Consider the following 23,748-nt stretch of genomic DNA (forward strand, 5'->3'; position numbering starts at 1 on the left):
TGATCCGACCAAACCCGTAAGTTACATGGTCAAATCAAGGAAAAGACTTGCACTTGGATCATAGAGACCAACGCTTTTTTTTCTCATCCAGAGGCATAGGCGTTGATTCTTTTCCATAGAACAAGGACTGTCTGGGATTTACTTCATCTATCGTACCATAACAGAATTGAGTCTCATTTTAGGGATCCATCAGACCAACCTACAGTCCCATGGGTTAGCCAACCGCCCAACCACAGTAGTGATGGGATCCAATTAGGAATTTGGTTAGGTTTTGTGCCGGGTACCAGGGAAAAGAGTTCCCAGGCCCCCTAGCCGGATATTCATGCAAACTTAAAACTAGTCATACCACTTACACACCCAATATGAAATTGCCTTTTTCACAGATTCGGCTGTCTTTAAAACAATCATTTAAGAAACCATAATGTCACTGATCATAATCCTCCAAAATATTCGGTTGAATCCTAATTTCCAATCATTCCTTCATCGTCGTTGTACCTATGGTATCATTGGCACCAGAACGCTCACCACCTGTCCACTCAGGGGCCTTTTCAATAGTTCCTAGCTCATAGTACCCGGCAATATATTCACTTATAAAAATCAAAATGGAATCTCCGTTGAAGATCAGCAAGATCAACAAATAGATCCACATGAAAGAGCCATGGACTCATCCGTTGAGGACCAGCAAGGTCAATCAACCAGATTCATGCCCAAATTCAAAAAATAACTCTTACTCCTTGTTCCAATATCTTCCACGATGCACGTGTGGGTATCTTCCACGACCTAGAGCACCGTATGGTCAGCACCCTCTAGGATCCTTCACAGGTCACCTAGCGCTTCACTCATAGGCCGCTTCCTTGGTCCCTCATCCACCATATTGGAAGCTCAGCATTTAAATTAAACCAAAGCTGGTCAAGACCTCGGCCACGAGACTTCCTCCGTTGACTCTCCGTCAGTTGTTGTAACTTTATCAGTTAGGTCTCCCCATGACCTCGTTCACAAGACAGTCCAAATGCTTCCCCAGCATTCTTGACATAAAACAATCATTTAAAAACAGGTCATAAATACAGTTTCTATAACGAACTCTCGTCTTTCCACATTGTTCCACAGCAATCCACATCCATTTCATATGTATTCCCATTCTCATCCCAATCACATCATTTTTCATCTCATGACTTCTTTCCTCATTTATCCTCATCAGATCTCATCCACTCGCATCTACCCATATCCACATCTCATCACATCACATTCATTCACATCTCATCCATTCATAGCTACCCCGATCCACATCACATCACATCACATCCATTTCACCTCACATCTCATTCATTCACATCTATCCCAATTCACATCCCATCACATCTCATCCATTCCCATCACATCTCATCCATTCACATCACATCTCATTCATTCACATCTATCCCGTTTCACATCACATATCATCCATTCACATCTATCCCAATTTACATCACATCTCATCACATCCATTTCACATCACGTCTCACATCCCGATTCACATCACGTCACATCTCATCCATTCACATCCCATATCATTCATTCACATCCCGATTCACATGGCATCACATCTCATTCATTCACATCCCGATTCACATCACATCTCATTCACTCACATTTATCCATTTCACATCACATCACCTCCATCCATTCACATCACATTCATTCATATCCATCACATTCATTCTCATCACCATCCCATCACATATATTCTATCCACATTACATCACATCACATTTATCCACATCATATCTCATTCATCCCATCCACATTACATCACATCCACATAATGTCTCATTCATACTACACATCATGTCCTCATTCATACACATCTCATCTCATTCATCCACATCCATCCAATCCTTCACATGTATATGACTACCCACATCTATCCATACATTCATATCTATCACTTCACATCCACATATATTCATGTCACGTCACATCTCTTTACATCACATCACATTCTTTCACATACACATCCACATCCATTCTTTCACATACACATCCACATCCATTCTTCACATACACATCCATTTACTTTCCATCTCACCCTTCACATATCCTCTCTTCTCATTCTCATCTCATCATTCACATCCACATCCATTACATCCACATCCATTCACACCCTTCACATATCCTCTCTTCTCATTCTCATCTCATCATTCACATCCACATCCATTTACTTCACATCTCATCATTCACATCCACATCCATTTACTTCACATCTCATCCACATTCATTTTCATTACACCACATCCTATCACATCCCATTTGCATCTTATCACATCTCATTTACATCTTATCACATCCATTCACATCCTATCGCATCCCGTTTACATCTTATCATATCCTATTCTCATTTAGTAGCTTTTTCTACTTTGATACCGATTAACGGGTTTGAATTTAAATAAAATATCCAATAATCCCAATATGCTAGGAATTTCTCTTTTTCCATCTAAATGATTAAATTCCAAATATCATAGGAATTTCTCTTTTACCATTTAATTATTTCTCATAGATAAAATAAATTTATCTAAAATTCATCTTTGAATTTAAATAAAATATCCAATAATTTCAATATGCTAGGAATATCTCTTTTCCCATCTAAATGATTGAATTCCAATTGTCATAGGAATTCCTTTTTTATCATTAAATAATTTTCTCATTTCTTAATTATTTAATTACACATAAACTTTAAAATTAGTTTTTCATTGAATGTGATAAAAACCATTCTTTTAACCTAGGATATTCAATCCTAGAATATGATAGGAAGTCCTCTTTTCACGTTATGCATAAGAATGAATTATGCATCAATTTCTTAAAAAATTTGTCATAGCTCCGCTGGTATCTATTACTCGTAATTTTCAATTTTTATGAAAAGAATAAGACATAGTAAAATAATTATGATAGTATAACTATCTTTTAGCATTAAATCCAATTTATGGATTTATCCCATAATATTACCATATTTATCAAGCATATAAGTATAAAAACCATTTTCTTAAACCTCTAGCTTCACAAGCCTAGAGTTTGATTTGTGAATAGAGAATTTCTCCATGAGAAGCATTAATTGAATATAGAATAGGTCATAGGAATGACCATTCTTTGAGGGAGAGAGATATATGCTTAAAAAAATATTTTAATTTAAGCATAAATGAAAACTTTATGTGTTTAATCACTAATATCCATTAGAGAGCTTCAATTGCATTAAAGAGCCATTCAATTGAATACTTCTCAAGCTTGAGAGGGATTGAGAAGTGAGAAACATTTAGAGATTAAGAAAAAGTCTTAGACTATAAATCAGACTTTACCTCTTATTTTGCTTGATTCTTTAGTCTAGGGAGAGGCCCCCAACCAATCAATTGGTTTATTATGTTGATGAAGACTCCAAAGAAGGTTGAGGGGAGAGAGAAACTCCATTCTCTCCAAATTATAGAGGATTTTTAGAGGAGGATAATAGAAACTATCATTATTTCAGTATAATACTAGCATGGTATAGTTCACATATTTTTTTACAAAGGGCTAAGGATCTATTTATAGGTGAGGGAGGATCTATTTATAGGTGAGGGAGGCCTCTAACCAAGTCCAACTAGGCTCTAGAATTTTCCAAGTTCAGTTTGGCTGAATTTGGACAAGATTTGGACCTAGTTTGGCTCCCTTTTGATTTGGTTTGATTCAGGAGATAGGAGAGATAAAAATATCATAATTTTATTGAATTAAAAACTCCACCACATGTGTGAAATAGGCGCCTCCTTGAAGTCTCCCCCTTCCTTACCAAGGTGTCAAAAATGTATCATTATTACCAAAATATCTCATTTTTTTAGTAATATTCATAGTTTTTTACTAATAAACCTTGTACTCAGTCAACTCTTCATCTTATGTGGGCATTTACTCATTTTTGGGTATTTTTCTTTTATAAATTGGATTTATCTCCTCCCCACCTTGGATTGATCCTATTGGCCCATAGGAACCTTAATTGGACCATAATCTAAAAAATTTTGAAAATCTAGAACCTTAGGCTAAGGTTCTTTATACTTATTTTCAATTAATTCCAATTTCACATTGGAAAGTTCTTTTTGAATTTCTATTTCAGGGAACCTTAATTGGACCATAATCTAAAAATTTCTAAAAATCTAGACCCTTATACCTATTTTCACATGGGAACCTTAGTTGGACCATAATCTAAAAATTTCTGAAAATCTAGACCCTTAGGCTAAGGTCCTTTATACTTATTTTCAATTAATTCTAATTGCATATTGGAAAGTTCTTTTTGAATTTCTGTTTCACGAGAAACCATTTTAGACACTAGGAAGATTTTTATATCCAAAAATATCTCAATTTTGGATTACCTCCCTGTAGACATTTTCTCTCTCCAAGCCAAAAATAGGGTAAAATAGGATCTTTCTTTTACACCTATACACCTCAAAAGGAATCTTATAGTGAAATTCTAAAGAAAAGATTGGATTAAAAAAATTTATTCGCACATTACTAATCATTAACACTTACTAACAACACACAATCACAAAAACTAAAATATAGTTTTTCCACGACGTGAAAAGCTACGTTCCTACATTTTCATGGTTCTTTGACCTCATCAATTTCTGCATATCTACGTACTATATGTATTCTCTGATCATCATAGGTCTAGATTTTGAAGTAATGCAAGCTTTTTCGAGTATTTGTTTACACTTTTAACGATATTCTCCATTGACTAGTATGGGATAACAAGTCACATGGTGTATGTCTTTCCCTCATATGTAGTATCCCATGATACTTTTCTATCAAAAAAGTTACATGTTGATATCACTTCTTTGTAAGATGATCTAATTTTCCAAGTCATATTATATCAAGGGGGTGAGTCTTTACTTTTAATAAGATGGACATAAGAATTTACATTTCTTTTACAATCAACACGTCTGCTACTATAAGCCAAAACATTATCATTGGTGAATAAAGCCTCAATACACTTCATAAATAACACAATAGTACTATGAAAAAGAATAATAAAAAGCATGGTTGCAACACAAATGTAAAAAAAGATCCATACTTCCACCATAAAAGTAGAAAATAACATAGTTCTAACATCAAGTATGAAATAATGTGCTTTATGTTTCCCTTTCAATCAACATGATTTACAAACGTCTGTGTTTCCCTTTTAATCAACATGTACTACAAGAATTAATACTATCATTCATGAATGGGACAAGCAATAATGTGCATCATACTTAATGGCCATACCGTGCCATTCTTTATAACCATACATTTTATAAGTCTAATAAAAAATACAATCCATAGTTACAAAATAATAATATCACCAACAAAAGGTACAATCACCAACAACGGTCAAAAACTGACCAAATTGATCTCGAAAATTCTAGAATCAGTTTGCTTGGTTAGAGGCTCACTTTTTCCTATAAATAGAAGCCTCCCCCTTTGTAAAAGCTTACTGGTGTTTATGCACTGTTACTCTACTCCTGTCTCCTAAGCCATCTACATTGAATTTTTTAATAATTTAAATTTTTTTTGCCTAATCCTCTCCAAAGTGAATTGGTGGCCACTCTTGCTTCAAACAAGAGTGGAACCCTCAATCCCTCAAGTCAAAGGAGAGCTTACAAGCTTCATGTAAGCTAATTTTATTACTTTGTTTACGAATTTTAATGAAAAATCTATGATTTTCTTGATTTTTATGTTTTGCAAAAGATTGAATTAAATTCAAATGCTATGCCTTTGATGAAAAGGCCACCCCCTTCTCTTCTTTACATTCCAACCTTTCTTAATCCTAGAAAGATTAACTAAGTGATTAATTAAACTCTTCTTATTGTTTATTCTCTTGAATTTAGAAAATTAAATAGATTAGAGTTCTATAATTCTAATTGGGTTAATTAAGTTAAGTAAAGAAAGATAAAAATGAGAAATGGTCAGCCATACAAAGGAGATTATGGCAAAATTTTTTAAAATTTTATGAAAAAGAAAGTTTATTTTTATGTTATTCCAAAAGAGTAATTCCCACCATTTTGCATCTAAAAGAAATATTCTAATTACTCCATGTACATATTCACCTATGAATATGCATGGGTATCACTGATATTAATTATTAAATTTAATTTCTATGCATAGAAAGATGCATAATGGAACTTTTTTTATTACAAAAGTGTTATTCTTATTAAATTTGATTTTTATGCATAGAAAGATGCATAAAGGAATTTTTTATTACAAAAGTTATTCTTATTAAATTTGATTTTTATGCATAGAAAGATGCATAAAGGAATTTTTTTATTACAAAAGTGTTATTCTTATTAAATTTGATTTGTATGCATAGAAAGATACATAATGGAATTTTTTTATTATTAAAGTGTAATTCGTATTAAATTTGATTTCTATGCATAGAAAGATGCATAAAGGAAATTTTTTTATTACAAAAGTGTTATTATTATTAAATTTGATTTTTATGCATAGAAAGATGCATAAAGGAATTTTTTTTATTACAAAATATGCATAGAAAGATTCATAAAGGAATTTTTTTATTACAAAAGTGTTATTCTTATTAAAATTGATTTTTATGCATAGAAAGATGCATAAAGGATTTTTTTTATTACAAAAGTGTTATTCTTATTAAATTTGATTTTTATGCATAGAAAGATGCATAATGAAATTTTTTTATTACAAAAGTGTTATTCTTATTAAATTTGATTTCTATGCATAGAAAGATGCATAAAGGAATATTTTTTTTATTATAAAAATATTATTCTTATTAAATTTAATTTCTATGCATAGAAAGATGCATAAAGGGAAAAACAAATTTACAAAAGTGTTATTCTTATTAAATTTGATTTTTATGCATAGAAAAATGCATAAAGAAATTTTTTTATTACAAAAATTTTATTCTTATTAAATTTGATTTTTATGCATAGAAAGATGCATAGAGAAATTTTTTTATTACAAAAGTGTTATTCTTATTAAATTTGATTTTTATGCATAGAAAGATGCATAGAGAAACTTTTGTGTTATTCTTATAAAATTTGATTTTTATGCATAGAAAGATGCATAAAAAAGTTTTTTATTACAAAAGTGTTATTCTTATTAAATTTGATTTTTATGCATAGAAAGATGCATAAAGGAATTTCTTTATTACAAAAGTGTTATTCTTATTAAAATCAATTTTTTTGCATAGAAAGATGTAAAAAGGAATTTTTTTTTAATTATAAAAGCGTTATTCTTATAAAATTTAATTTTTATGCATAAATAGATGCATAAAGAAATTCTTTTTTATTTTAAAAGTGTTATTCCTATTAAATTTGATTTTATGCATAAAAGGATTTTTTTTATAAAAAGTGTTATTCCCATTGAAGTTGATTTTTATGCATAAATAGATGCATAAAGAATTTTTATATCAAAATTAGAATTCTCTTAAATTCTATGTTTAAATTATATGAGTATTTGATAAATGAATAATTAAATACTCTAAGAGAGAAATTTCTATCATTTTATATTCACACGGATTGTAAAAAGAAAATTCAAGAAATCTATCGAGATCGAAATATTCAGATAAATGATTAATTTATTCCTCATTAGAATTCGTAACTAATTTAGAAATCAATTAAGTGAACATTTAAAGAAAGAAATTCAGTAAAATAGTAATTGAATTATCAAACCTTTTCGAGAAAGATAGTTCTGGGAAAATCTTATTCGACTTGAACCTTGATATGTGATGTGAATAGATGTGATGATATATGTGATGTGAATAGATGTGTATGTGAAAGAATGTGATGTGATGTGTATGTGAAATAATGGATGTGGATGTGTATGTGAAATAATGGATGTGTATGTGAAAGAATGTGATGTAATGTAAAGGAATGTGGATGTGTATGTGAAAGAATGGATGTGGATGTGTATGTGAAAGAATGGATGTGGATGTGTATGTGAAAAGATGTGATGTAATATAAAGAGATTTGGATGTGTAGTGAAAGAAGGAATGTGGATGTGTATGGATAGATGTGGGTAGTCGTACATGTGAACGATTGGATGGATGTGGATGAATGAGATGAGATGTGTATGAATGAGACATGATGTGGATAGATGTGATGTGATGTAATGTGGATAGAATGTATGGGATGGGATGGTGATGAGAATGAATGTGATGGATATGAATGAATGTGATGTGATGGATGTGATGGATGTAAATGGATGTGATGTAAATGAATGTGATGGACGTGAATAGATGTGATGTGATGTGATGTGAATCGGGATGTGAATGAATAAGATGTGATGTCATGTGAATCAAGATGTGAATGAATGAGATGTGATGACATGTGAATCGGGATAGAAATAAATAATATGGGATGTGAATGGATGAGTTGTGACGTGATGTGAATCAGGATGTGAATGAATGAGATGTGATGTGATGGATGTGATGAGATATGCAAATTGGGATAGATGTGAATGGATGGTATGTGATGTGAATGAATATGATGTGCGATGAGATGTGGATATGGGTAGATGCGAGTGGATGAGATCTGATAAGGATAAATGAAGATGGGATGAGATGGAAAATGATGTGACGAGAATGGGAATACATATGAAATGAATATGGATTAAGTAATGTGGATTGATGTGGAACAATGTGGAAAGATGAGAGTTCATTATAAAAACTGTATTTATGACCTATTTTTAAATAACTATTTTATGTCAACAATGCTGGGGAAGCATTTTGACCATCTTATTAATGAGGTCGTGGAGACTTAACTGATAAAGTGACGGAGAGTCAATGGAAGACGTCTCGCGTAGCAAGGTCGACCGAGGTCTTGACCAGCCTCGGTTCGATTTAAATGGTGAGCTTCCGGTATGGTGGATGAGGGACTAAGGAAGCAGCCTATGAGTGAAGCGCTAGGTGACCTGCGAAGGATCCTAGAGGGTGCTGACCATATAGTGCTCGAACTCTGGGTTGTCGAAGATACCCACACATGCGTCGTGGAAGATATTGGAACAAGGAGTAAGAGTTGTATTCTGAATTCGGGCATGGATCTAGTTGATTGACTTTGCTGGTCCTCAACGGATGAGTCCATGACTCTTTTATATGGATCTGTTGGTTGATCTTGTTGCTGATCTTCAACGGAGATTCCATTTTGATTTTTATAAGTGAATATATTGATGGGTACTATGATCTAGGAACTATTGAAAAGGCCCCTGAGTGGACAGGTGGTGAGCGTTCTGGTTTTGCCAATGATGCCATAGGTACACCGATGAAAGAAAAATTAGAAATTAGAATTCAACCAGATATTTTGGAGGATTATGATCAGTGATACTATAGTTTCATTAAAAGATTATTTTAAAAAGACAGTTAAATCTGTGAAAAAGGCAATTTCATATTGGGTGTGTAAGTGGTGTGACTAGTTTTAAGTTTGCATGAATATCCGGGGCTAAGGGACCTGGGAACTCTTTTCCCTGGTACCCGGGACAAAACCTAACCAAATTCTTAAATGGATCCCATCACTACAATGGTTGGGCAGTTACCTAACCCACGGGACTGGATAGGGTTAGTAGGCTGGACTGATGGATCCCTAAAATAAGACTCAATTCTGTTATGGTACGATAGATGAAGTAAATCCAGGATAAAAATTGTTCTATGGAAAAGAATCAACGGTTGTGCCTTCAATGAGGAAAAAAGTGTTGGTCTCTATGATCCAAGTGCAAGTCTTTTCCTTAATCTGACTATAGGACTTACGGGTTCGGGGTCAGATCAGTTCAGTTAGTTAAGGCTCTTGACTACGTTAGAGTAAAAATATCCTGGAGGAATCGCCCGTGCTTTTCGGGCGAGGGAAGTTTTTCCGAGTTTGAATTTGGAAGAACCTGGGGATTAGTCTCTTGTGTTCGAATATACGTGGGCGAGGCCCCGAGTGAGGGACCCTGCCCCATGCAAGAAGTGCTACTTCCACTGCTAGCACCTCAGAATTCGTTGCGCGGAGGGGACAGGGATCTTTCAGCTGGTATCAGAGCGAATTGGCTAAAGTGGATCAACCTAGAAACCAGAAATGTCAAAATTTTATGAAGTAGCAATAAAAGGTTGTAATTGTGTGATGAAATTCATACAAATTGATATTCCGAAAGAAGATTCATAAATAGGTAATTGGGTCTTCAAATAGAAGTATCGCAATTGTATGGAATCCCTGACTTGCTTGAGGCCTAGACATGATGGTATTTACCTTATAATTCCAAGGACCATGACTACCCTTATATACCAAGGGTATAAGTACAGCTATTTACTGGCAGTATATAATACGAGTAAATCTAAGACCTTGAAATTATAAGCAAAAGTGCTATCCAAATGATGAATTCGAATGTGGTTGATATGATTTTAAAACTCTGGTTGTGAGTTGATTTGGATTCTGATTAAAGAATGATGATTCCTGAATTTTGGGGGTTGAAAAGCAATAAGCTGAGCAAAACCACAATGAGGATGAATGGGACAAGTCCTTGTGATGATGTTCATAACTGGAATGACGATAATGACTTCAAAAAATCACTATGAGATTAGTGGATTGTGCTGACAGATTGCTACTATTAGCACTTGACCCAATGGATCAAGTTAATAAGGGATGACAAATTAAAAATTTGTATAATTGAAATTCCCATTGAGGACTGTTCAGATGGAATTTTCGGTCTAATGGACCATTATTGTGTTAAAGATATGAATGATATGATCTGAATGAATTGTTATCTGATGATGAGTTTTATATAAGGGATCTTTACCCCAGGATTCTGTTGGGTTGACCAGACCATAAGGAACCCCAGAATCAGTTGGATTTTAAGGGAAAGAGTTGTCCTCTAGTTTAAGAGATGAGGACATCTAAAGTTTATTAAGTGGGGTAGGATGTAAGATTCCTCCCTCCAGCTTTTGAAGTGTGCAGGTGTAAGAACCTCCCCTTCTAATCTTATAATTATTCCCCTCTTTGAAATAAAAGAAAAATCCTATTTTACCCTATTTTGGCCTGGAGAGAGAAAATGTCTAGAAGGAGGTAATTCAAAATTAAGATATTTTTGGATATAAAAATCCTCCTAGTGTCTAAAATGGTTTTCCCTAAAACAAAAATTCAAAAAGAACTTTCCAATGTGCAATTGGAATTAATTAAAAATAGGTATAAAGGACCTTAGCCTAAGGGTCTAGATTTTTTTAAAAAAAATTGAATTATGGTCCAATTAAGGTTCCTATGGGCCAATAGGATCAATCCAAGTGTAGGGAGGAGATAAATTGAAGAATAAAAGAAAACCCCCCCCCTCCCCAAAATGAGTAAATGCTCACATAAGATGAAGAGTGGACTAAGGACCAAAGAAAAGAAATAAAAAACTGAATTTTGACAGCTCAGTGTGATCTCTCCTCATGGAGTAGGTGCCTTTTTCTCATCATTACCTCCAATTTTTAATCAATAAATGAGATATTTTCATCTCTCCTCTCTCCTATTTCAAAACTAGATCCAAAAAGTAAGCTGAATTGACCCAAAAATGGTCAAAAATTGACCAAACTGATCTCAAAATTTCTAGAATCAGTTTGCTTGGTTAGAGGCTCACTTTTTCCTATAAATAGATGCCTCCCCCTTTGTAAAAGCTAATGGTGTTTATGCACTATTACTCTACTCCTATGTCCTGAGCCATCTACATTTAATTTTTTAATAATTCAATTATTTTTGGCCTAATCCTCTCCAAAGTGAATTGGTGGCCACTCTTGCTTCAAACAAGAGTAGAACCCTCAATCCCTCAAGCCAAAGGAGAGCTTACAAGCTTCATGTAAGCTAATTTTCTTATTTATTTACGAATTTTAATGAAAAATCTATGGTTTTCTTGATTTTTATGTTTTGCAAAAGATTGAATTAAATTCAAATGCTATACCTTTGATGAAAAGGCCACCCCCTTCTCTTCTTTACATTCCAACCTTTCTTAATCCTAGAAAGATTAACTAAGTGATTAATTAAACTCTTCTTAATGTTTACTCTCTTGACTTTAGAAAATTATGTAGATTAGAGTTCTATAATTCTAAATTGGGTTAATTAAGTTAAGTAAAGAAAGATGAAAATGCGAAATGGTCAGCCGCCGCCATATAAAGGAGGTTATGGCAAAATTTTCTAAAATTTTGTGAAAAAGAAAGTTTGCTTTTATGTTATTCCAAAAGAGTAATTCCCACCATTTTTACATCTAAAAGAAATATTCTAATTACTCCATGTACATATTCACCTATGAATATGCATGGGTATCACTAATATTAATTATTAAATTTAATTTCTATGCATAGAAAGATGCATAATGGAATATTTTTTTATTACAAAAGTGTTATTCTTACTAAATTTGATTTTTATGAATAGAAAGATGCATAAAGGATTTTTTTTATTACAAAAGTGTTATTCTTATTAAATTTGATTTTCATACATAGAAAGATGCATAAAGGAAGTTTTTTTATTACAAAAGTATTATTCTTATTAAATTTGATTTTTAAGTTTTTCTATTACAAAAGTGTTATTCTGATTAAATTTATTTTTTATGCATAGAAAGATCCATAAAGAAATTTTTTTATTACAAAAGTGTTATTCTTATTAAATTTGATTTTTATGCATAGAAAGATGCATAAAGGAATTTTTTATTACAAAATTATTATTCTTATTAAATTTGATTTTTATGCATAGAAAGATGCATAAAGGAATTTTTTTTATTATAAAAGTGTTATTCTTTTTAAATTTGATTTCTATGCATAGAAAGATGCATAAAGGATTTTTTTTTTACAAAAGTGTTTTCTTATTAAATTTGATTTTTATGCATAGAAAGATGCATAAAGGAATTTTTTTATTACAAAAGTTTTATTCTTATTAAATTTGATTTTTATGCATAGAAAGATGCATAAAGAAAGTTTTTTTATTACAAAAGTATTATTCTTATTAAATTTTATTTTTATGCATAGAAAGATGCATAAAGGAATTTTTTTACTACAAAAGTGTTATTCTTATTAAAATTGATTTTTATGCATAGAAAGATGCATAAAGGAATTTTTTTTATTATAAAATGAGTTTCCACAACTTTTGGGACTCTTGCTAATATGAAAGATAGGTGGACACATATGGACAAGGCTGGTTTCGTCTCATCACAACATTGATGTGATTGTCACAATTGCATATTATGCAGGTATATTTGAGTATCACAATCAGTTATGTCCTCATTTTATGAATAATGAACCAGAAACAAGGCTTTCTTCAAAGGTCGCATTTTTAAAAAATGTGATTTGGGCTCGTTGCCCATTGCTAGAGTTGGCACATTGATGTGCCATTCTTGCCAAAAAGTTGTCACCAGCACAGGAATCTTCTCATGTTGGGCATATTATATATTTCCATGGGAAAATACATATACAAGCTAATGATACATGTTGGAACACATCTACACGAGGTTCAAGTATGCACATCAAGAAAAGATATCAAAAAAGTAAAGAACCTTGTTGAGGATGCTATTAAAGTGAAGAGAGGAGAAAGTCCACATAAAATTCAGATGTCAATTGCCAAAAATATAATTGAGGACAGTGTCATAAAGGCTCATCGAAAGGAGGAACTCTTTGGAGACAAAGAGTTATCAAACTTCCTCAAAATGACCTATTGCGCCCCTTTGAAAAAGTTCTTATCTTCTATATCTTTATGGAGCCATATCGAGAAACCCTTGATTGTTTGGAAAGGATGATCAGTAATAAAGGGAGGAAGTCTGCATTGCGAGGATTTGGACTTGATGCTATCTTAGAGTTAAAGAAGAATTGTATGTGTGATTTGTTTCACTGCAGTCACTTTCTTGGGCAAGGATTTGAGGAGGATCAATGCTTGGTTCTCAAAATGTCTACAAATGGAGAAAAGGAGAATAAGGGTATTTAGAAAAGGGATTCCCCAGGGATTTAAAACCTGGTGTTGCCACACGAATGGATCAAGATGGAAGTGGTGCTACATGGGTTATGTTTGACCACACACGAAGAGTAGTCAGGTGGTCAAAACTTGCATGCCATGTCTATGATCCAAGGTATATAGGCTCACGTCATATCAAAATTAAACTTGCCAAGCCTTGGTTGATGCGAGTTTGGTTATCTCACCTCACATCTTTGTCGGGTCACATCACATCTCTGTAAACTCAAGACACGACGTTGGGCTCATGTGGCTTACCAGAGAGCTGTTTGCATAGTTTTGGACACCTAGCTTTTCTTGTTTCCCTTGGTCTTTTAGACTTGTTTGGGGGTGTTTAATAGCCTACTCCTAATGAAGGGTTTTGTGTAAGTAATGCAATGCTTAAAGGTTATTTTTGTGGTCAATTGTTGCTATCAAATGCATGCAATGCAGGAATAATATTCCTATTCCTAATGAAGGGTTTTGTGTAAGTAATGCAATGCTTAAACGTTATTTTTTTGTTGAGTTTTTTGTACTCAAATGTTGCTATCAAATACATGCAATCTAGGAACAAGAAAAGACGTAAATTTTCACACTCTAATCCATAAGATTAGAGTGGATGTCACTAATATTCACTTAGGCTAAGCATCTCATAACATAATGCATTGAAATTCAAACCTTTTTGGGCATAAAAGTCATGCAAATGGCCGGCAAAATTAGGGTTTTTTCCCTTCCAAAACTTGCAAATCAAATATCATAAACCATAATGCAAATAACATTGAAAACAATACAACAAACACATCAAAGGCTCCAAAACCATATGCCTTTTGGAGTGACCTCCTAATTGACACCATTGGGTAGCTTGTAATGGATCGGATTTGGAGCTAAGCCCTAGCCATAATCCCTAGGGGCAACAGCATATGTATTCAAGTTAAAAGCTTACCTAGCCTACATGTGTTATTGAGAGATTTGCCTTAGAGCCGTGAAATGTAACTTCTTGATTATGGGTGTGCTTGCCCGTCATCTGAATCCTCCCTCCATTGTCAAATGGGATGTGAAGTAAGAGCTTGAACTGCCTTGATGGAGGCAAGAAGAAGATTCTTGTTCTCTAGATCAATCTCACAAGAGGTGGAAAGAGGGGGGAAGGTCATGAGATTAAGATCCTGTAACTATTCCTAGCCAAAGCATGGCTCTACAAGCGAGAAGAAAGGAAAGAAAACACACACAAGGGGAATGATTGTGTATTGCATCATGTCATAATTATCTTATAGAAAAGTAGCTATAGTGTTCACATGTGATTTGTAATGGCCTAAAAATAGTCCATAGCAACTATGTCTAGTGTTGAGAGAGAGAGAGAGAGAGAGAGAGAGAGAGAGAGAAAGGTATTAACGTCGGTAGAATGCAACACAAGGGCATATACGACCAACGGTGGGACTTGAACTCGGGTGGATCATGGCCTTTATAAGGGCTCTCGCACTAGCCAATCTGCCCCACTTGTGGGTGGCAAAAAGGTAGTGCGAGGGTCCTTTTTTATTACACACACACGCTATGGGAGAGAAAGGTATTAACGTCGGTAGAATGCAACACGAGGGCATATACGACCAACGGTGGGACTTGAACGCGAGAGAGAGAGAGAGAGAGAGAGAGAGAGAGAGAGAGAGAGAGAGAGAGAATCCGACGAATTCATAGCTGAGGGTTTCGACAAGTATACCATATAACCAAATAAAAAGATTAGAATTCTAGGTTCGAAAACCTATGCTTTTCCTTAGATAAAAAACACAAACAACAAAAATGGCCACTTTATTAATTAAATGCCAAGCAAAAGAGGATTTCGGTGCCCTATTTTTATCATGTATTTTGGAAAAATAGTAGTGTTATTTTATTGAAAGATGCCCAATAGTTCTCCCAAGCAGGAAATATTATCAACAACTTAGTTTTTTTTTTCCCATGAGCAAGAAGAGCATGTTAAATCTTGCCCACCTAAATTATAAGTAGGAATTATTTATTACCCAAATTATCCAAACAATGTTAAATCTTGCCCCTTACTATATTAATTGTTGATTTCTTCCCTTGTTAAATCTTGCCCAACTAATTTCTTTATGTAGACTTCTTTCCTTGTTGCCCAACCACTCTCACAGCACAAGGCCGGCCCCAAAACTTCAACAAATGAAAATCAAGGCCTCAATTTCAACCTTATGCATTCTCTCCTTTAGCCCTAACTTGTAGCAAGCTGCACATAGAGCTATTGCTCACATAAGTAATGGATGCTCTTTTGAATTAGTTCAAATCTTCATGTCTCTCTTATTCACTTGCACTTGGATATATTTATTATCAAAGCTTAGGGATTTTCACAAATTTTATTTTCTGGCAGTTCTTTAGTATTCTTTGCCTAATAAGGGTCAATCAATATAGTGTTTATGTCAATTGAGAGGAGATCCCAAATTTTGAAGATGTTGAAGCCACCCACATTCAACAAGAAGTACCAATATACATGTCCACCAATACCTGGGCAGATAAGGTTGCACCCTTCCTTCTCCCGGACCCTGTGTGTTGTTCTCCACGCCAAAAAGAATTTTAAAAAAAGAAACATCATGTTGATTAGATACATCTCCTTTGGTGGGAGGTGACTATTACCTCACGAGGTGTTCACATTGCTTTCACCATGAACATAGTCTGAAGAAACAATCACAATTTCTTTCCTTGAGCAGTAGGACAATGCCTTGCCATTATGGCAGTAGATTTGTAATACCATAATTACAGAAAGGAGAACACCTTCCATCATAAGTAACAAAAGAATAGAACTACCACATGTAAAACAATCCAAGGGCTTTGGCTGGGAAATGGGAGCAAATAGCTCGTGGTTGCTCTTGAGAACCAAAAATTGGCAAGAATGGATTCTCACTGAGAAACTAAGGAGATTAATAATTAAATAATATATGGGAGATAAACCCTGGTACAAAGATGGGAATTACAAAAACCCTCATCTAGTACAGCACCACCATTCTGCTACTAGAGCGGTGAATAGAGAGGGTCGTACACGCAATCGATTCCACTTGCTAACCTTCAAATGAGGATACAGTCCAAGAACATGCTCGGGCATGAAATCATGCCTAGTCAATATCCCTGAGATTGGAGATGGCTGCCAAAACAAAACACAAAAGAGACCTCATAAGTGCTCATGAAACTGTGCATAACTGATGCAGATAAAGCAGGTTGCGACATTTAGCAAAAGGAGGTTGCACCACTTGGTAGAAGAGCAGGGATGACACATGGGGGAAGGAAATGGTCCATGAAAGAACTTACCCCTGGAGTTTTTGGCACAACACAGAGATGCCGCAAACCAAGTTGCCGAAACAATGAGAAGGCCTTGGCCAGAGACATGTTATCCACGACTGTGTACGGGGAGGTGTTTGTGTATGGATGAAGATCTAGATACATGTTCAGCTGTTCAGCACTCAATTCTATGTCCTCAATCTTTGTGCCCTTCCCTGACCCCGGCTTTGCAAAGTCAACTGAGCAAAACTGTGGACTGGAAAAGTCTCCCTGTTTCAGCAGCACTAGCAAGTGTGACCGCAATATAAGACCATACAGCACAGGCAGTTCAGAAGATGTTGCATGCTCTAAAACAGGGAAACCATTATGATTGGTGAGCTTCAATACTTCCACTATGTTCCCAATCCTCTCCACTGCTGAAACGGTAACTGGAGGGCACGAACACACATCCATGGCTGTCAAGTGCTTCATGTAGGGTTCTGGTTTTTCTTCAAGGAAAGGCAGACCCTTAATGTGAAGTATCTGTTCATACACACCGTGGTTGAAGAGGTCCCCAATGGTCTTTGAGATGAGGAGTACAAGCATAGTAAGTGGAAGCATAAGAAGGTTGTTTGTGAGCTCGAGAAGAATCACACAGAGCGACACAGTCATTCTCATTGACCCTCCTAAGAGGGAGGCCGCACCTAGGTACGCATACACACCCTCGTCCAAGTTCTGAAACTGGCTGAAAGACCTCATAAACTTGCCAAGGAGACGACCATATGCTGCCCCAATAATTATCACTGGTATGAATAGACCTGATGGGATCGCTGTGCCATAAGTACCCAGAGCTAGGAAGAAGCTAGATGCCAAAAACATCACTAGCGAGCTGTATAGATACACATTTGAAGTGTTTGTACTGAATAGGTTCCTTATAACATCATCGTTGGTGTTGAGGAGAAGACCGGCAAGGTCATTATAATGGCCAGTCGGGCAAGCAAACTGCTTATACTCTCCAGACAAACCACTTGAAGGACACTGTTCACCATCATCACTCCTAGATGTTGGGCATGGTGTACATGTTCCCAACCATGGAAGTCCAAACATGAACACAGAAGTGATCAAAGCCACGAGAAGCGCCTGCGTGAGTTTGGCAATCGAGCCATGCCTGCAGAACATCACAAACTCAGCATGCAAAAACAATGAATAAAACCCCAGCAATACGCATAGAGCCATGACTAGAGTGCCTACTTGGCATGCCATCCAGAATACGCCTTCACAATCCTCCCATTAAAGAAGGTAAAAAGGCTACCCAAACAGCCCCCAAGCAGGCCCAATATGACAACTGGTATCAGTTCCATCAACCCCACATCAGTTGACATGATCCTCATGTCAAACATGATCAAGCCGCCCGTTCCAAACATCCCACAGCTGCCATTTTCGCAGTAATTGCTGCCTAAACGCAGTGTAATGGCCACGGTGGCAGAGGTAAAGAATGCCCTCCATAACAGGGAGCTACGCCACCTGCAAAAAGTTGAGGAAAATATTAGCATATGCTTCAATCTGATGGCCCCTCTCTCTCTCTCTCTCTCTCTCTCTCTCTCTCTCTCTCTCTCTCTCTCTCTCTCTCTCTCTCTCTCTCTCTCTCTCTCTCTCTCTCTCTCTTCAAAATGTTGATGAACAGAGGCTACTACCAAGATGCTGCTTCTTCCAATGCGAATAGCACCCCTCCAACAGGGGCATGGAAAGCTGCAGCTACTCCAGCAGCAGCACCACATGTGACAAGATCTCGACGATCTCTATCATTTTTGAAGTATCGGAGCCATCTCCATGTCAACCGATACTGCCTAGAGCCGCCTTGGCTAAGAAGTGATGCAATACAAGATCCTATGTGAACTAAAGGTCCTTCTTTACCAACATCCAGGCCACCTGCAACAGCACCGATACTCCCCAATACCTGTGTAATCATTTGTAATTCTCAGACCAGAATAAACCAACATCTCAATTTCTATGTAAACCAGTGGTTGGACTGCCCTTTAACATTACCTTCATAACTCTCAGACCAGGATATACCGACATCTCAATTTCTATGTAAACCAGTGACTGTCTTTTAACATTACCTTCACTATGAGAGTCTTCGGTGCAAGAATGTTGGGGGCATCGATACCATTCAAGTAAGCTTTTACTTCAGGTATTCCTGACCCTGCTGCTGCAGGTGCAATGAATGCACAAAGGGCAGAAGAAGAAAGTACAAGCAACGTGTTGCCTCCTGCAAAGATGGAGAATGCTGCTAGATACCTGCAATGGTTCAGAAAGAGTGGATTACACACATGCATCTTTTATGTTAACATACATCTCAACCCAGCTACAATGCCACATGCTTAAATACTTGATGTAATCATCTACCTGTTTTCATTCAGGTAATTTGTTGTTTGCAGAAGCTTGTAGCCAGCTATATTTTCGACAGCCATGTTGATTGAAAGGGCCACCAATCCTGTACACAAGCCCACTAAGCATGCCATCGTCCACTTAAGGATGATGTACTGCAGTATCTGGACCCGCGTCCTTGATCTCCAATCTTGTTTGAACACATCGTTCTCCACAATTCTGAAACAAGCAAAAAGAATGTATCGAGAAAGAAACCTTCTTTGCAAGCAAAACAGCATGGATGGCAGCAGCATCCCACAGCACTGGGCAGAATGGCACCAAAATCCAGGGATGGTTTCCATGCACACCCACCATTACAAGGCCATAATTTGTAACATCAACAAGAATCAACTAAAGCAGCACTATGCTTGATCGGAAATCAGTGTATATCCTGCAATGCATTAAAGAGAAGCTTACTCATAGTCAAGGCTCTCGATGTGCGAACATTTGATGCCGATCATGGCCGTCTGAGAGGTTCCATTAGGCACTGCACTGCACCCTCTTTTCAAGAGAGTGTTTGGTAGTAGAGGTTCTGAGCATCCATTCTCCATGTCAATGGCTGTGGCATCCCCATTCATGACAGAATAATCCCCATTCAACATAGAATCTGTGTGGCTGTGCTCATTGTAAATAGCCATATCGCCTGACTCATACAATCGATCCATCTTGTGAGAAGATTTTGTAAATGAGGAAGAAAAGCTGTGCTGGCATTCAATTCTTCTGCGTGGTAACCAAGATTAGTGTTAACCCGCCTTAGATTAGCGTCAAACTGCAACCATAGAAACAGGCAAATTAGCGGCAAATCATGAGACATATAACATAACATTAGAAGCAAGGCTATGGGGGAGGGTATAACCTTGCCCTTTTAGATTGGGTGCTGCAGGGGGCCTTGGAAGAAAGTAGAAAAAAAGCATTATGAAGCAAAACGTTGATGGGCGATGGGGACAGAGGGATCAACATGTTCAGAAAACCCACTTATGTGCAAGCCTTTCTTGAGGCTGTGAAGAACTTGCAGCCATGGAAACAACCCTCACCCTGACGGCCTTCTTGGGGTCATGTATATGACCAGTTACGGTTTCTGTTCTGTGATTCGACGTTCTGATGATTGCAAGCGGGAAGAAGAGGGGTTGTATCTGTAGACCTGGCTTTGGCTGAAGGGGATGCTTAGGGTGGCGCGATATAGAAGCTAAGCTAATTTTATCTTTTTGAACTATTGATAGCTTGGAAGCGATGGAGTGTTCTTGTTAAGGTTGTTTTGGGGTCCCTCCCCCTTTGCATGGATGATGGCAGTACTCTAACATGCCAAAGTTCGTTGAAGAAGTGGTTCACATGGACATGGATCATGCACAATGTGCACACTCTACTAAGGTTAGCGGTGCTTTAGTCGAGCACCAAAAATCATCACGCCAAATTATTGAAGGTTAACCGGTATTTTTTTGGCCCTCTTTCTGTCCAGCCATATCGACTGTCGTCGTGCACACATCTTGGGCATGTGTATGTGTTTTGTGTAGAGCCCAAATAGCATTGCCAGTTATGACTAGAAGATCGCATAGGTGTCCACCCCCTCGACCACTCCATTGCCCTTATATGGTTTGCCATAAATCAAAACATGCATACTCAAACTAGTAGACGAACATATAGGGTGAGCGTGCATGGTTTTGGGAATCGGACCAGTAGTAGATGAATATATAGGGTGGAGCGTGCATGGTTTTGGGAATTGGGTTAGTAGGATGAATTTATAGGGTGGAGCGTGCATGGTTTTGGGAATCAGACTAGTAGACGAACAGATAGGGTGATTAGTGCTATAGTTGAGCACCAAAAATTGAGAGCCCAAATTATTGAAGGTAAACCAGTATTTTTTTTGCCCTCTGCATGCCCACCCAAATTAACAACTACCATCATGCACATATCTTGGGCATGCTAAGTTGTGTGTTTGGCCCTTCTCCAAGTGCATATCTAGAACATGTGTTTTGCCTCGAGCCCAAACAGCATGGCCAGTTAAGACTAGAAGATTGCACATGTGTGCCCCCCCCCCTTCGACCACTCCATCCCCCTTATACGGCTTGCTATAAATCAAAACACGCACACTCCAACGACAAACATACAGGATGATGCATGATTTGGGGAATTATACCAATTGTGATGAACAGATAGGGTGAGCGTGTATGGGTTTGGGATTCGGAACAAAGTAGACCAACATAAATGGGTAAATGTTTAAGCAAGTAGAGGTGGAGGATGTGCAATGTCAGTGGGCATACACAGGTTTTCTTAATGTTCATCCTCCTATGCCATTGGTGCGTGGCTCACTATTTGGATTCAATTTGGTGTTCGACTATAGCATTGTTTACCTTTAAGTTATACTTTTAAGTTGCCTTTCAATTTAGATCTAGAAGGGGTTAATCTCAACCCCTGACACCACACCATCTCCCCTGACCAAACAAGCACTTGAATTTGTGTAAGCAACCTCATTTCACTAAGCACCCTAGAGCAAACATTGTGAAGTAAAGGTTAAGGAGGCGTGCAACACATCCCATTTTTTTCTCTTACCACTATCTATATCCTAACCCAAAAAGTAAGAGGGTTAGTGCTCACACCTCCCAAACATCAAGCTCCTATGCTCCAAATCAAACAATTTGCTAAATTACTCAGAACTCGTTTGATACGCACCATGGCTCCCTCTATTAATGCAAGAACTTTTAAGTGCATGCATGTTTAGGCCATTAACTTCACAGCTAGACACAAGTTTCAAGGAAGATGTGATTCGTATTCTTGGAAATTAATGAGATTGCACAATTTAGGTTTTAATACTAGTGTGTATCTTGATTCAATCATGCCCCTAGACCTTAAGTGAGAAAAAATCAACTTGAATATTTGCAACTTGAGTCAATCCTATGTATGTTATCATGTCCTTGTGCCATTCTAAGTCCTCTTGACTTCATCCAACAAAAGTACACAATACTCTACTTTTAAGTCCTCTTGACTTCATCCAACACAAGTACATGTGATATGATACAAGCTCACATTACTCTATTAAAATACCTTGTAATTTGTGGACTTAAAAAAATCTATTAAGTATATTCAATAATAATATCTTTATGCTAATCTTGTAAGCAAGCCAGTTAAGATTACATAAAGTGATAAGGCATTTGAATTAGACACAAAAGGAAAAGCAATAGTATATTTATGTTTTGTGATGTTTAATTTTAGCATCAAAAGAATATGTAGTAGGCATTTAAAGTTCAAAAAGATAAGGCATTTGAATTAGATAAAAGGAAAAGCAATGGTATATTTATGTTGTGTGACGTTTAATTTTTAGCATCAAATGAATAAGTAGTATGCATTTAAAGTTCAAAAAGATAAGGCATTTGAATTAGACTCAAAAGCAAAGGTAATAGTATATTTATGTTTTGTGATGTTTAAGTTTTAGAATCAAACGTATATGTAGTAGGCATTAAAGTTTAACTTGTTGAATCTGGACATGTTGTAGTAGTCATTCAAAGTTTGTGTTAAATACCATATGTTTCCACACATAACCAAGGGGTGTAATCAATCCACATCCGCCTTGAGGTTGTTATCACACAACTTTCAAAACCACTTGTGAATTACTACTTGTTGACATCATGCCACTTGGTTTTCCTATCTCATTCCGTAACCTCTTGTTATGGGAATGCGATTATATGCATGACCTCCTCCATGAATTATTTGAAGCTTTAAATGGTCAACTATTTTTTAAATTATAAGCACGCACTTGTGAAAAGACAATGGATATAGATACTTGGTAAGATATTGTTCCTCACTCATTCCTAATATATATTCATACACACACACACACACACACACACACACACACACATAACAACAACAACAATGCTACATGTAGTTGAGATTGATCATGATAGAAACCATATATTTATCTCCCATACAAAAAAAAGTGTGAACAAAATTGCCATCTTAAAGTAGTTAAAGCCTTGAAAGGGAACAAAACTATGAAGGCAAAGAGTTAACGCCAAACCAGAAAGGTGTAAAATTAACCAAAGTCCATGAAACTTGTAAAGCAAACAAAGTTGTATTTTTTTGTGATGGAAGGGTTCTTATTTGCAAGCCTAAAGCCCCATACCCTCAGCCTTAAATTAATGTATCTACTATTGACCCACAAAACACC

General features: G+C 36.2%; 1 protein-coding gene across 1 annotated transcript; it reads right to left on the reverse strand.

Annotated features, from left to right (window-relative positions):
- Positions 1-16,584: 16,584 nt before the first annotated feature.
- LOC147625166 (chloride channel protein CLC-c-like) lies at positions 16,585-20,781 on the reverse strand. Its single transcript, XM_086818950.1, has 8 exons — positions 20,443-20,781; positions 20,004-20,355; positions 19,566-19,766; positions 19,280-19,457; positions 18,854-19,116; positions 18,411-18,683; positions 17,211-18,327; positions 16,585-17,046 (listed from the first exon to the last, which is right to left on the reverse strand). Exons 2-8 carry the CDS (start codon positions 20,249-20,251, stop codon positions 16,888-16,890), a joined length of 2,439 nt encoding a protein of 812 aa, XP_086675076.1. The 5' UTR covers positions 20,252-20,355; positions 20,443-20,781; the 3' UTR covers positions 16,585-16,887.
- Positions 20,782-23,748: the final 2,967 nt, after the last annotated feature.

Source organism: Cibotium barometz, chromosome 24 (genome assembly GCF_041138505.1).
Source record: "Cibotium barometz isolate CiBa-2024 chromosome 24, ASM4113850v1, whole genome shotgun sequence".
NCBI classification, from domain to species: domain Eukaryota; kingdom Viridiplantae; phylum Streptophyta; class Polypodiopsida; order Cyatheales; family Cibotiaceae; genus Cibotium; species Cibotium barometz.